The following is a 15,560-nucleotide window of genomic DNA, read 5'->3' as shown; positions in this document are numbered from 1 at the left end:
CATTAGATCCTTGCTCTCCCTTGCAATTTATTTAACGCTTTTCTTGATTGTTGATTGTTATTTTAATGATTGCTTACCCGTATGATCATTTTGTATGTTAGTAGATACTGGTAAAATCAATCCAGACTACATGAGACATATCTTTTTGATATGAACGGGATTAGATACCGATAGGGCACTAATTGATTAATTAGTGTAACCAAGTCCCGAACCCTAAATTCTTTGGTTGTGTAGGAAGTGAAGTATGCTCTCATCATTCACTTGATTTCTAGCTGACTCTAATAATTAGTGGCGACTCCTTATTAGAAAATTCTCAGAGCCTTAAATTAAGTTAACGTTGAAAATCCCAACGTCGATGAGATATGCGTTTGGGAGAGCCAATGTCTAAAACTAGGGCCATAGGCTCATTTTTTAGGCAACATCCCCAAATCAATTTCCTCCTTACCGAGGGATAGGTCGTGACAAATCTTCAGTAGCATTTCTTCTTTGAGGAAATGCATTGTGTTCGGGATGATTGGGCAAAAATTTGTCATCGTGTTTGTCGTGGCAGCTCAAAGCTCTAGGGTGGTGTTTGAGGGATTCTCTCCCATGGTAATGAGAAGGTGATATTAAAAACGTCTTCCTAGTTGCCTTGCGAATCATTTAGATGAACTTCTCAATTCAAGGACTGTGAGGGCTCTTTACTGCTGCCACCCACGAGAGGTCAGCGGAGCAAACCCCACCATGAAGAAGTGAAGACGAGGAAAGCACACGAGGTTCACGGCATGTTTCGTTAGGTCAGAGGTTAGTTGCCCCCGAAACCTCCAACAGAACATAACTCCAGATATTGTAGCTAATAACAAGGGTTTCCAATGCAGGATTTCAAATGCAGGACAAAAATACGCCTGCCCCAAATATTTCTCTACCAAATACTGCCAGTATATCTGCCCCAATGACCGCGATGGTCAGTGCCGGGAAGATGTGTATGACTAGAGCTTCCGGTTACATCACCTCGTGGTTCGTCAAGCTCCTCTTGCATCGTGGCTACACCGTCAATGCCTCCGTTCACGATCCAAGTACCTTCTCAGTCTTCTCCTTTCTGTTTTCCTTTGAGGTTGGTTCTCTTTAGTTCAGTTGATTTGGTGATAATTTGCCCTTGATCGACTGGGCTTGTGTCTTGATCATGATGATTTGTAGTAATCTCGTGTAAAGGTTGCTTGGCACGGTGTATTTCGTCATCATTTCCTGTGATTCTGACACGGTAGATGAAAGTTTGTGTTTGTGGAGTTCCAGACAGTGTACTAGTCAAGTAGCTTTTGTTTTAGCTGGAACGTTTTGAAGTGGTCGAGGTTTCAGGGACTGAATGGGATTTAATCGACACTATGGACTAAGCGCTTTCAGCTTGCCTTTTTCGACGATGTGTGTTGTAGAAAGATTTTTCTCTGATCGTACTTTTGGTTATAGCATTCCCACTTTCTAGTGTATAATCAATCTGATGCCCAATACAAGGCTTGAACTTTCTATAGCAGCACTAACACGCTCAAATTGTTTAGTTTCTGGAGGCCTATCCCACAGGAAACCACCAGTCCCCACAAGACATTGAAACTATTGACGTGCTTCCACGGCACATAAGGATGGGAACTACAACTGCAACTTATTATGGATCGAGTAGACGAAAGTTTGGTATAGTCAGGTAGGTTAGGAGATCAGTACGGTCAGCCTTGGCGAGGGCGAGCCTCGTCCACCCCTAGCAAAGCTTGACCCTTTTATCGACCAAAGAAGCTTAATAATTTGTTATAGTCACCATGGGATCAACATGATTAAAGGAAGATTACTTAACAAGGAAGTCCTCATCATTTTTTATGAGCTGGATAAGAGGGACCAGCTTGCGAAGCTAGCAGGCGATTCCAATTAATTTAGTCCGGAAGGTATAACTATTATTACGACCAGGAATATTGATTGCTTAGCAATCGATGGTATCCTAAAGATTACTATTTCTATGAAATCAACCCATTGAGTCCTACCCCTACTCTTCAACTTTCAGCAAGCGTGCCTTTGAAAGTGAATCGCCTCCACATCATTACCATTAGAGTGGTCACTCCTCTCAAACTTGTTGGATCATGTAGTGCTCATGGTCGACTAATGTATTAAGATATATGTTCACAGATCGGTTTTGTGCTGGTGCTTTATCACAGGCGATGTGCTTTTGGGTCTTAATTACAGGCAATGTGATTTCTGGGTCTTAACTATAGGTGATTAAGTTTCTGGGCCTTGTCACCTGGTGAAGCGTGACCATAGTATTTTGATATGAGCAATGAGTTTGATATCTATATCCATTTATGATATTGAAATGGCTCGTGAGAAGCCGTATTGCATGCAAGCTTAAGTGTGATTTTCATGTACGGCATAATTATTGTAAAGTTGCATAATTCATTACTCGATCCCATAGAAGTGGTGATTGTCACTTACTGAGCCAGGATTTTACTCATCCCCTTATATTTCCATTTAGGCTTCGAGAAAGGAGGAGGGTGACGAATTTATGAAGAACGCATGATGGGGCTGGTTTCTTCATTTTGCTCTTTGAATCAATCTTATTAGACTGAATTACAAAATAATATGGTAAATTCATGGTATTTTGGACCTTATGTTTTTCCATCTAATGCAAGGTTTTGTCCGGTTAGGACCTTTCTTGTGAAATGATTCATTTTGATTAAGCCCTTCGTGCTTTTTATTCATGAAAAATGGCCGGTCATTCCTTAAATTTTAAATACAGATTTGGCGTGTGACACAGATGCTTCCATCTTATGTTGTGAATTGCTGCAAAATTGGTCTATTCTATCACATGCAACTTGTAAGGTCTAAATATACTCAAGCCGTTGTAAGCTTCACAAAGAAGAGAGAAGAATTATTTTACTCGCTGTCCAGAATTTAATGACAGCTAACTCTAGAGAGAATTAGTCCCTCTACTGAAATCCTAGTTGTTTGTTTCTCGAATCTTGTTGATCCTTCTAAATGTCCAAACTTCCGTCCGAAATCATCGTCAATAATACTCTCCGATTAATCAAACTAATGCCCCAAAAGTTGATCTCTATATTTAGTGAACAAATGAATAAAATATTCATGTGCATGCTACATATGTCGCTTCCTTGTCGCAAAATCTGGGAGAAAATGAACTAAAAACAATAACTTAACAAGAAAAGGATCGCAATAAGTAATCATTTGCTCCTTAAAAGTTGATCTCTATCGTTGATTGTCAACCGTCTGATTGGGCCGATTGCCATGGTTTAAGTCACGGCAAGGTAGGAATGCCTAGTTATGTTAGACGTATTTTCAATTATGATAGGGCGGTGGGTGGACCCTAAAGACATATATAACAGGGAATTCCAGGAAAATGAATAGAACTTGTGTGGAAGTGCCCTTCCTCTTTCCATAAAGCTGGAGACTTTACTCCTCCACTTTGGAAGACTTGGTTGGCTTTACTTGAAGTCGTTGCTCTTCTTTTTCTTTCGATGCTAAGGGGGAAAAAGCTAAGCAAATGTCATGTCTTGAGCTTTAGAGGGCTGGGCACTCGCGTCAATATGAAGCGACTTTATTACCACCAAATGTCCTTGGTAGTCTAAAATCTTTGTCAACTCTAGAGATGCATTCTAAAGAACTAGAGAGTCTGAAGCAATTGCACCTGTTGTGTTCTTAGGTAAGAAAGCTTCCAACCTCAATTGGACGATTGAAGTCACTAGTTAATTCATTCTTGTCCAACACAAGAACTGCAGGATTACCATGTTCCATTCAAAATCTTAAAATGTTGCAGGTGATAACATTTGTACTTGACTAAGTAAGAGAGCCACCAAAACTCAGTGGAGAATCTTGGAGAATTGCCCAATGTATTAACATGGAAACTTCATCGTCTTGTCACCTTAAGTTTTAGAGTGCCCTAGGTTACAAGACTTCGATGGCCCTTTATGGCTTTACACTTAGCGAGAAAGTCACGGTAGAATCTGATTGTCATTTGTTTGTGACACTTTCCAATCAATCATTTCATGTTTAAAACATATTCAATGGGTGTTATTGACCGAATGCCCTAAGCTAATTCAGATTCCAGGCTTGTTGAGGTCATTGAATATATACTGCCAATTGAATTCAACAACTCCATGTAAACTTTTAATTGGCAATATATCCAATGGGTGTTATTGACTGATTGGATAATTTTTCATTGTCTAGAAGTTACCAACAGGCAACTCTAAGGAGAATAGTCCCTCTATCGAATCCTAGCTCTTTGTTTCTCAAATCTTGCCGATGCTTCTAAATTGTCCAAACTTCTATCCGAAATCATAGTCTATAACACCCTCTGATTAGGCATCTCTCTCTCTACACTTTGAATTTATTAAACTAATCCCTAAATGTTGATCTCGCTATTTAGTGAACTGATGAATGAAACATTCATGTTCAGGATATATTTGTCGTCTCATTGTTGTAAAATCCAGGTGAAAATGACATAAAAAAATAACGTAATAAGAAAAGGATCAAGAAAAATAATCATTTGCTTAAACATTCTCCCTAAAACTCGACCGCTAATGTTGATTATCAGTCGTCTAATTGGCCTGATAACTTTGCCTTAGTTAAAGTCACGGTAGGGTAGGAATGCCCAAAATGTTAGACGTGTTTCCAATTATGATAGGGCGGTGGGTGGACCCTAAAGACATATATAACAGGGAATTCCAGGAAAATGAATAGAACTTGTGTGGAAGTGCCCTTCCTCTTTCCATAAAGCTGAAGACTTCACTCCTCCACTATGGAAAACTTGGTTGGCTTTAGTTAAAGTTGTTGCTATTCTTTTTCTTTCGGTGTGAAGGGGGAAAAGCAAGCAAATGCCGTGTCTAGCTTTCGGAGGGTCAGGCACTCGCGTCAATGTAAAGCAACTTGATTACCACCAAATTTCCTTGGCAGTCTAAAGTCTTCGTCAACTCAGGAATAAATTGTTTAGTTTCTGGAGACCTATCCCACAGGAAACCACCAGTCCCCCACAAGATGTCGAAACTATTGACGTGCTTCTACGGCACATGAGGATTGGAACTACAACCGCAACTTATGATGGATCGAGTAGAGGAGAGTTTGGTATAGTCAGGAAGGTTAGGAGATCAGCACAGTCAGCCTTGGCGAGGGTGAGCCTCGCCCACCCCTAGCAAGGTTCGACCCTTTTTCTCGACCAAAGAAGCTTAAGAATTTGTTATAGTCACCATGGGGTCAACATGATCAAAGGAAGATTACTTAACAAGGAAGTCCTCATCATTTTTTGTGAGCTGGATAAGAGGGACCAGCTTGCGAAGCTAGCAGGCGAATCCAATTAATTTAGTCCGGAAAGTATAACTATAATTACGACCAGGAATATTGATTGCTTAGCAATCGATGGTATCCTAAAGATTACTATTTCTATGAAATCAACGCATTGAGTCCTACCCCTGCTCTTCAACTTTCAGCAAGCGTGCCTTTGAAAGTGAATCGCCTCCACATCATTACCATTAGAGTGGTCACTCCTCTCAAACTTGTTGGATCATGCAGTGCTCATGGTCGACCAATGTATTAAGATATACGTTCACAAATTGGTTTTGTGCTGGTGCTTTATCACAGGCGATGTGATTTTTGGGTCTTAATTACAGGCAATGTGATTTCTGGGTCTTAACTATAGGTGATTAAGTTTCTGAGCCTTGTCACCTGGTGAAGCGTGACCATAGTATTTTGATATGAGCAATGAGTTTGATATCTATATCCATTTATGATATTGAATTGGCTCGTGAGAAGCCGTATTGCATGCAAGCTTAAGTGTGATTTTCATGTACGGCATAATTATTGTAAAGTTGCATAATTCATTACTCGATCCCATAGAAGTGGTGATTGTCACTTACTGAGCCAGGATTTTACTCATCCCCTTATATTTCCATTTAGGTTTCGAGAATGGAGGAGGGTGACGAATTTATGAAGAACGCATGATGGGGCTGGTTTCTTCATTTTGCTATTTGAATCAATCTTATTAGACTGAATTTACAAAATTCATAATATGGTAAATTCATGGTATTTTGGACCTTATGGTTTTCCATCTAATGCAAGGTTTTGTCCGGTTAGGACCTTTCTTGTGAAATGATTCATTTTGATTAAGCCCTTCGTGCTTTTATTCATGAAAAATGGCCGGTCATTCCTTAAATTTTAAATACAGATTTGGCGTGTGACACAGAAGCTTCCATCTTATGTTGTGAATTGATGCAAAATTGATCTATTCTATCACATGCAACTTCTAAGGTCTATATGTACTCAAGCCGTTGTAAGCTTCACAAAGAAGAGAGAATAATTATTTTACTCGCTGTCCAGAATTTAATAACAGCTAACTCTAGAGAGAATTAGTCCCTCTACTGAAATCCTAGTTGTTTGTTTCTCATCCTTCTAAATGTCCAAACTTCTGTCCGAAATCATCGTCAATAACACCCTCCGATTAATCAAACTAATGCCCAAAAGTTGATCTTTATATTTAGTGAACAAATGAATAAAAATATTAATGTGCATGCTACATATGTCGCTTCCTTGTCGCAAAATCTGGGAGGAAATGAACTAAAAGAATAACTTAACAAGAAAAGGATCACAATAAGTGATCATTTGCTTAAACATTCTCCTTAAAAGTTGATCTCTATCGTTGATTGTCAACCATCTGATTGGGCCTATAACTTTGCCACGGTTTAAGTCACGGCAAGGTAGGAATGCCTAGTTATGTTAGACGTGTTTTAATTTATGATAGGGTGGTGGGTGGACCCTAAAGACATATATGACAAGGAATTCCCGGAAAATGAATAGAACTTGTGTGGAAGTGCCCTTCCTCTTTCCATAAAGCTGGAGACTTTACTCCTCCACTTTGGAAGACTTGGTTGGCTTTACTTGAAGTCGTTGCTCTTATTTTTCTTTCGATGCTAAGGGGGAAAAAGAAAGCAAATGTCATGTCTTGAGCTTTAGAGGGCTAGCCACTCGCGTCAATATGAAGCGACTTTATTGGACGTTTGAAGTCACTAGTTAATTCATTCTTGTCCAACACAAGAACTGCAAGATTACCATGTTCCATTCAAAATCTTAAAATGTTGCAGGTGATCACATTTGTACTTGACTAAGTAAGAGAGCCACCAAAACTCAGTGGAGAATCTTGGAGAATTGCCCAATGTATTAACATGGAAACTTCATCGTCTTGTCACCTTAAGTTTTAGAGTGTCCTATGTTACAAGACTTCGATGGCCCTTTCTGGCTTTACACTAAGCGAGAAAGTCACGGTAGAATCTTATTGTCATTTGCTTGTGACACTTTCCAATCAATCATTTCATGTTTAAAACATATCCAATGGGTGTTATTGACCGAATGCCCTAAGCTAATTCAGATTCTAGGCTTGTTGAGATCGTTGAATATATACTGCCACCTGAATTCAACAACTCCATATAAACTTTGAATTGGCAATATATTCAATGGATGTTATCGACTGATTGGATAATTTTTTCATTGTCTAGAAGTTACCAACGGGCAACTCTAAGGAGAATAGTCCCTCTATTGAATCCTAGCTCTTTGTTTCTCAAATCTTGCCGATGCTTCTAAATTGTCCAAAATTATATCCGAAATCATAGTCTATAACACCCTCTGATTAGGCATCTCTCTCTCTACACTTTGAATTTATTAAACTAATCCCTAAATGTTGATCTGCATATTTAGTGAACTGATGAATGAAACATTCATGTTCAGGATATATTTGTCGTCTCATTGTTGTAAAATCCAGGTGAAAATGACATAAAAAAAGAAAAAAAGAAAAACGTAATAAGAAAAGGATCGCGAAAAATAATCATTTGCTTAAACATTCCCCCTAAAACTCGATCGCTATGGTTAAAGTCACGGTAGGATAGGAATGCCCAATAATGTTAGACGTGTTTCCAATTATGATAGGGTGGTGGGTGGACCCTGAAGACATATATAACTGGAAATTCCAAGAAAATGAAAAGAATCTTATGTGAAAGTGTCGTCCCTCTTTCCATAAAGCTGGTGGAAGACTTGGTTGGCTTTAGTTAAAGTCGTTGCTATTCTTTTTCTTTCGGTGTGAAGGGGGAAAAGCAAGCAAATGCCGTGTCTAGCTTTCGGACGGTCAGGCACTTGCGTCAATGTAAAGCAACTTGATTACCACCAAATTTCCTTGGCAGTCTAAAGTCTTCGTCAACTCAGGGATAAATTTTACAGAACTAGCGTGCCTGAAGCATTTGCCAGCAACACTAACACCGAAGTATAAAATACACTACGCTTTAGTGGATGTGAATTTTAAACCAATACTTCTAGATATGAGGTACTATCGCCCAAGAAGAAACAGTGTAAAGCAACCTCATTTATTGCCAGCGTAACGTGATGAAGTTGGACCCCGCCACCTTGAAGACTTCCATTGGCTAGACTTACCAAAGTCATCGCCATTCTATTTCCTTTCGGTGCCGAGGAAAACGCAAACAAATCCGATAAAGACAGCGAAAGAGCATCGCAATTCTCCAGCCTCTGCCGCTTTTCTGAATCCCACATTAGATTCAGAAAGGATCCACATCTCGCTGCAATTAAACCCGGTGGAGATTTGAGCACCTGAAGGAGAATGAAGAGAAAGAGGGATTCCCCAGATGCAGTGACCATGTCTGCCTGTGTCGATGATGGCAATTCGTCTTCAGGGACTGAATTTGAGGTGTTTTTGAGTTTCAGAGGCCCGGATACTCGCCTCAATTTCACCGATTGTCTCTATCACTCCTTAGTCAAAGCTGGGGTTCGTGTTTTTAGAGACGATGAAGAGATCCGAAAGGGAAAAAAGATTGAAGGTGAACTTTTGCATGCCATTGAATCCTCCAAAATATACTTGCCCATCTTCTCTAGGAACTATGCATCCAGTAAGTGGTGTCTTCGCGAGCTCACACACATGCTGGAGTCCTCGAGCAAAGCGAATGACAAAGTGATCCTACCCATTTTTTATGACGTAAACCCTGATGATGTAAAGCTTAAAACTCAATTGTACCTCAATGCTCTAAAGAAACACCAGAAGAAGTTAAGCCACGATGAGGTTTGGCAATGGAGGGAAGCTTTGACCAAGGTCGCAAGAATCAAGGGATGGGACATGAAAGACAAAAGGTAAGAGTATGACTTTGGAATCTGCTTTTGTTCTCTCTTTTTTTTCCCGAGCAATAACAAGTGAGATTATAATAAGGAATGGAATTTTCTCCCGTTTTTTGTTTTTTGTTTTAATTACTCCCGCCAATCATAGTCCTAGTAATTATTATCTTCTGTTCCCGAGTCACTAATCCAAATAGAGTATAGATCTAATTTTTCATTAGTCGAGATTTCCTTTTACTAAAGAAAGCAAGCTTCCATTTGGTAAAACCTCGCCCATTTAAAAATCTGTTAGTTTCGTGTCTACAATATTTCTCAACTTGAAAGTTCATTTGCCATATGTTTCATGCTAAGACTCTTATGTCAATATGGCAGCCATGGTGAAATCATCAACACTATTGTTGATGAGGTTTTGACCAAGCTAATGAAAAGAATGCGAAATCTGCCTGATCATTTAGTTGGGATTCATGGTCATGTTGAAGCTATCATGGACATGTTAAATGAAGGTTCTTGTGATGTTCGTTACCTGGTCATCCATGGAATGGGCGGTATCGGTAAGACAACTCTCGCAAGTGTTGTCTTTAATAAAATCTCCAATCAATTTCAAGGTTGTAGCTTCCTTTTGGACATTCGCGAATCTACGCAACAGGGTAGAATTGTTGACTTACAAAAACAGTTGTTATTAGAGATTCTCCAAGGTGGATCTCTAGGGATCCAAAATTCTGTTGATGTAGGGATTAACACAATTAGAGAAAGATTTCGTGGTAAGAAAGTTCTCCTTGTTCTCGATGACGTGGGTAATAGGGATCAACTCTCTAAGCTAGCCGGAAAGAGTGATTGGTTTGGTCCAGGAAGTAGAATCATCATTACAACGAGGGACATCAACTTTTTGCCAATCAAAGGGAAGGACAAAGAGAGTAGTTTCCAAGCACATTCTCAAGAGTTTCAAATCTATAAAATGACAGAAATGGATTCTTTCCATGCTCGTCAGCTTTTTATTAAACATGCCTTCAGGATGGATTTACCACCACATGACTTTGTTGATATCTCAAGGCAAATTACAACCAAAACAGGTGGACTTCCTTTAGCTCTTGAGGTTATCGGTGCCTCACTTTATCGCGAGAGCAAAAAGTTTTGGAAAGGCACTTTGCAGAAGTTAGAGTTGGTGCCCAACCAGGAAGTCTTCAACAAATTAAAGATCAGTTATGACATGTTGGAGCCTCACCAGAGAGAGATCTTTCTTGATATTGCGTGTTTCTTCATTGGAGAAGATAGACTCCACCCGTACTATATGTGGAAAGCTTCCAACTATTTTCCAACAAGGGAACTACCTGTCCTGACTCGTATGTCTTTGATAAAAAATTATGATAGATTGTGGATGCATGATCAACTTAGAGATCTTGGAAGAGAAATTGTTCAACGTGAGGACATCAATTTTCCAGGGAAGCATAGTAGGTTGTGGGAGCCCAAGATTGCCTTTGATGTGGTTCGGATGAAAGAGGTAAGCTATTGTCACCGTACTATTTTCTTTTGGAAAAAATCAACCATGCATTTTTCAAAGGTTGTGGAGTTAGTTTCTTGCCGGTATATATTTTTGTTGAACTTTTAATTTGGCAAAGAAAAAAGGCAAAAGGTTTGTATAAGAATTCATGATGGTAATTCCACTACATATTGCATCTAAAAGGTTGCAATGAAAGTTATTGGAAGCAAAAATCTTAGGAATACAGTTAAATACAAGGTTGTTCAACAAAATATATGGAAATAGATTGTGACCTCCTAAGCTATCAAAGCTATTTAAGGCTGATTTTATTCCCTTTTGTTAAGTTGGAAATCATTAGCAATATTACTTTGCGATGAGATCCCTTACCTGAAATTTGGTAATAGATTTAGATTTTGTAATTGAATGTAACATGCAATCTTTTTGTGTATAGTCTGGTAGAGCTTTCAAACAATATATGAGAGACTTTTATGAGGTTAGTTGAATAACTTTATTATTATGAAAGCAAATCCTATTTTTACTGTAATCTTTTATGTAGAATCTGCAACGAGTTCTACAACAATTAAGACTTTCTAGCTCCTGTCTTCATCTTGTAATCAAACTCATATGAAACCTAATAAAGAGACACTGGAGTTAACCGATCTTCCACACACTCTAGACCAAGCAGATTTCGACGCGTAGAGTTGCAATGGGGTTATAAACTCAAGAGACTTTTTTGGATTTGGTCTGGCCACTTTTTCTAAATTTTGCAAAACCATGGCAGGTTTTTGTGTTGCAAAATAAATAAATATGTGGGCAATATTTTCTATCAGATGGTTTTGCTCAAAGATAATAAAGTTTTTGTTATCATTACACGATAGGAATTCGCTTAAATTGATGGAATAGAAATATTACTATGCTTTACACATTGTAGAGAACTCTTTCCAATTGTATGAGCTAGTTGAATTAACTTGATTAACTCTTTGTTATGGTCAATTTAAATATGTACAAATGAAATAGTAATGTGTGTTTCATTAATGAACATAATTAAGTTCCTCAGACTTGTACAATATTATGTTTTTGATCCAGTTTAAATGTCTATGTATGCTTTTCCTATCACCAGGGGACAGACAAAATCGGAGCACTTAGATTAACAAAACTTTGCAAAGGGCACAGTTTCACAAGTGAAGAATTTTCAAAGCTGCCCAATCTAAGGTATTTGGAATTAGAGTGCAAGAACTTGGTAGGGGACTTTAAGAATCTTCTCTCCAAGTTAACATGGCTCTCTTGGAGTAATTGCCCGTCAGAACTAAACGCGACGAATTTGTGTCTCAAGAAATTAGCCGTGCTCAAGCTTTCGGGAATTAACATTACTGAAGATTGGGCTGGATGGGGGTCATGCTTGGTATAAACATTATATCGTGCAGTTTACTTTTTCTCACATTTGTTTCACTAACCAAACTTACTAATTTGCCATTCTTGACTTGGCTGATCCTTGGTTTGTTTTTTCAGATGAGCGAGAACTTGAAAGTTATAGAAATTAACTCTGAGTCAGGCTTAAAGAGGATTCCTGACTTCTCAAAATGTTTGAATTTGAAGAGATTGGTTATTCGACAAAGTACAAACTTGCTAGCGGTTGATGGCTCTCTCTCTAAACTAGAGCACCTGAAGCACTTGGAAATCATCTCTAACGGATTCTTGAAGAGGGACGATTGCAACCTTTGTCCAGTGTATTTTGTATTCGGTAGTCTAATATCACTGTCAAATCTGCAAATAAGAGGGATGCGCTTGCGAGAACTTCATCATCCCATTGGAGGAATGATATGTCTAAAGCATTTGTCTTTAGATAATCGTTCTTTGCTTAGAACACTTCCAAACTCCATTGGAAATCTTAAAATGTTGAGGACGATGAGTCTTATAGGAACTCCAATAAAGAAGCTACCGAACACAATAGGAAAATTAGAATCTTTGCTTGAGCTATATTTGGACTGGACAAAAATAAAAAAATTACCTGTTTCTATTGAGAATCTTAAAAAGTTGAGGGAAATGAGCCTTACTCACACTCCTATAAAGAAGCTACCGAACCAAATAGGAAAATTAGAATCTTTGCTTGAGCTATATTTGGACTGGACAAAAATAAAAAAATTACCTGTTTCTATTGAGAATCTTAAAAAGTTGAGGGAAATGGGCCTTGCTCACACTCCTATAAAGAAGCTACCGAACCAAATAGGAGGGCTAGAGTCTTTGTTAAGGCTAAGATTACAAGGCACGGATATCACAGAATTACCTGCTTCTATTGGAGATCTCAAACGGTTGACGTATTTATGTCTAGACAAATGTGCAATCAGAGAGCTACCAAAGGCCATAGGGATGCTAAAGAAGCTTGTATCTTTGGATGTGAGATTCTGTGAAAATATGGAGGAAGCAATTCCAAGTGAAATTGGGGATCTATCTTTTTTAAGGGCCCTACATTTGACAAAGAGCAAGATTAAGAGGTTGCCCCCGACTATGAGTAAGCTTTCTCATCTCCAAATTCTTTGTTTGGATCAATGTGATGAACTTGAACAGTTGCCAGAGCTCCCTGTGAGTTTGAAGAAGTTAAAGATCTCATCTCATTTATTGTGGACAGCCCTTGACCTAACATACCTGACTAACTTAGACGATCTTCATATATGGGGCGATACTCCTAGGTTGTCGGAATTCAAACAAGGAGTTCCAAAGATAGAGTGGATCGAAGGATTATCTAATCTAAGGACATTGACAATTGTCGTTGGAGATGTCACATTTCCTCCGATTAATTTGGCTACTCTTTCGCGGCTTTGTAATCTTGAGATAACTTGTGTTGTCACGCGATCTCTAATGGGGCTTCCATCCGGTCTTAGAGATTTGACTCTATATGATTTGAAGTCACCCATGGGAAGGTCACTCTTTTCCAATTTGAGAAATCTGTTCTGGTTGAGCCTTGTTAATTGTCGGCCGAGGGAAGTCGAATTTGATGATGTGCTTGGACAGCAACTGAAGAAACTCTGTTTTTCGCATTTGAAGAATGGTTGCCTTGGGTTGATGGAGACTCGAGGTCTGGAGAAATTGGAATCATTAGAGGCATTATCTTTTTTGGGATGCGATTCCTTGAAAGAGTTGCCTGATTTATCAAAATTGAAGAAGCTGCGTTCTGTGGATGTGCCGGATCATCTTCCGGAAAAGTTGGTTTATCCACGTCTTCCAGACACGTGGGAAGAAGGCCAGATTTCATGTGATCGGACCGACCAAAAGTCAAAAATTTACCGCCATTTAAAAAAAAATTGGGACTGACTGACTGAGCGTTTCTTCTTCTGAGTCTCTTTCTTCGCGCCTCTCTCACTCTACTCTCCCTCTCTCTCTCTCTCCGACGAACTCTCTCACTCTACCCTCCCGGACGCGACCTCCCAGTCTCTCTGTGCTTTCCCTCTTTCCGACCGGCTAACCACCGCCAAAGCAAATCATATATTTTTGTACAGATCTCCCATCGTCGCCTTCATCTTCTTTTTCCCCCCATTTTTTTTCCCTAGTGTTCTGATGGTGGATCTTGAGTTGCATATGGAGGACGACGTGATGTCTCACATCAACCTCGATGGCTTCTTCGGCGACCTCCCTGAGGCCGGCGACGTCATCGGCGCTTGCTCCTCGACGAACGCGTCGTTCGTCTCCAGACTCGGGGCTCTCGTGGTTCGACGAGGTCAAGAACATCCTGATGAAGGACGACGACGTCCACGTGCTTGCTGAGCCGGGGGCTAAGCGGGCCGTGCCGAAGGGACTCAAGCTTCCCGCGGACCTTCGCTTCCCCGGCCCCTCGCCGCCGGCTTCTCCATGCCTCCTGCAAGATGCGGCAGCAGGGCCTCAGGTGCTCCGCCAGTTGGCTGATTTCCTCGGTTTCCATGGCGCGTGTTAGGGATTCTCATTTTTTTGTATTTTTTTGTTTCGTGTGTGGATGATTACTAGTTCTGGGAGCAGGAGGCCGCAGGTCAAGAAGGCTTTGCTGGATAGGACGCCGTCGATTGTGGTTAATGGAGAGGCGAAGAGGACGCCGCTTTGGTGGAGAGTGTGCGTAGCGCTGATCGGGAAATTGTGGCTAATGATTTTGAGGACGATGATTCCGATGAAGTCGTGATTGATGTGGAGAACCAGAATGCTGATAGAACAGAAGCTTCCGACAGTACGGCGATGGAGACAAATTTGGTATTTTTCTTGTAGCATTTCTAATGCTTTCTAGGGAATTTTTTTTTTAATCTGTCTGGATACGCGTATGCAATGTGCACATTGGTTCTAGTTCATGAATATCTCGCAAATTAAGAATTTGAGAGCATGTTTTCTTTGGGAGAGCTGCAATTGTTTTACAGCTTCAAGCACAGTGACACTATTGTTGGTTGATGTTGTTGATCCTATATATGGGCTTTACTTTTTGCACTATAGCATCAATGTGGTTGAATTGCAATACATCTACATTGCTCAATTATTAGATTGTTCTTTCCTTAAAATTACGGGCTTAGTTCTCTTGCCCTTCCTTTTTGTTCGTTAGGGACTAGAGAGCGAAGGCTCCATTCGCCTCTCGTAATTTATTTTCCCGTCCGGTTTACCTATAGGAAATATGCTCTCATTCCTAGTCTTTTGAATATCTGTACATGTTCTTATATAGTGTGAGTTGTTACTTCTATAGTAGGCCATCAATAGTTCTTTAAAGATATATTATTAATTCCTTCAATTTTTATGGCTTTAGGCACCATGTTTCGTCGATGGAGTAACTCTCACCACAATGAGGAAGATGACTTGCTGCAGTTCGAATCTAATGTAATTAAGATTTCAAAATTACAGCACTTGTCAGGACTGGACATATCATAGAGTGTATCCCCTTGATCGATTGCTCATATTTGTTTGATTTCCATGGCTGACCATGTGGTTGACCTAAGTCGCAGTTTTTTTCGGC

The 15,560-nt window shown here is 39.7% G+C and overlaps 1 protein-coding gene and 1 long non-coding RNA gene across 3 annotated transcripts; both read left to right on the top strand.

The window, feature by feature from the left end:
* Nucleotides 1-372: 372 nt before the first annotated feature.
* LOC104444906 lies at nucleotides 373-6,149 on the top strand. Its single transcript, XR_725698.3, has 3 exons — nucleotides 373-783; nucleotides 858-1,055; nucleotides 5,920-6,149. It is a non-coding gene; the product is annotated as an uncharacterized LOC104444906 (long non-coding RNA).
* Nucleotides 6,150-8,230: 2,081 nt separating this feature from the next.
* On the top strand, nucleotides 8,231-13,984 carry LOC104446787 (disease resistance protein RPV1-like). Of its 2 annotated transcripts, XM_039312640.1 has the most exons (4): nucleotides 8,238-9,144; nucleotides 9,499-10,624; nucleotides 11,724-12,005; nucleotides 12,113-13,984. In XM_039312640.1, exons 1-4 carry the CDS (start codon nucleotides 8,621-8,623, stop codon nucleotides 13,910-13,912), a joined length of 3,732 nt encoding a protein of 1,243 aa, XP_039168574.1. In that variant the 5' UTR covers nucleotides 8,238-8,620; the 3' UTR covers nucleotides 13,913-13,984. The 2 variants fall into 2 exon arrangements, with proteins under 2 accessions (XP_039168575.1, XP_039168574.1); XM_039312641.1 differs by lacking the exon at nucleotides 11,724-12,005 and having other exon boundaries at nucleotides 8,231-9,144.
* The last annotated feature ends 1,576 nt before the right edge of the window (nucleotides 13,985-15,560 follow it).

The sequence above is a fragment of the Eucalyptus grandis genome, chromosome 5, assembly GCF_016545825.1.
Source record: "Eucalyptus grandis isolate ANBG69807.140 chromosome 5, ASM1654582v1, whole genome shotgun sequence".
Lineage (NCBI taxonomy): Eukaryota > Viridiplantae > Streptophyta > Magnoliopsida > Myrtales > Myrtaceae > Eucalyptus > Eucalyptus grandis.
This window is presented reverse-complemented; position numbering and strand designations above follow the sequence as displayed.

Excerpts from the sequence above, each read along its gene's own strand:
- LOC104446787 (XM_039312640.1), top strand. The coding sequence starts at position 8,621 with ATGAAGAGAAAGAGGGATTCCCCAGATGCAGTGACCATGTCTGCCTGT. Across the intron at positions 9,145-9,498 it reads TGGGACATGAAAGACAAAAG|CCATGGTGAAATCATCAACA; the intron begins GTAAGAGTATGA and ends TCAATATGGCAG. Across the intron at positions 12,006-12,112 it reads CTGGATGGGGGTCATGCTTG|ATGAGCGAGAACTTGAAAGT; the intron begins GTATAAACATTA and ends TTGTTTTTTCAG.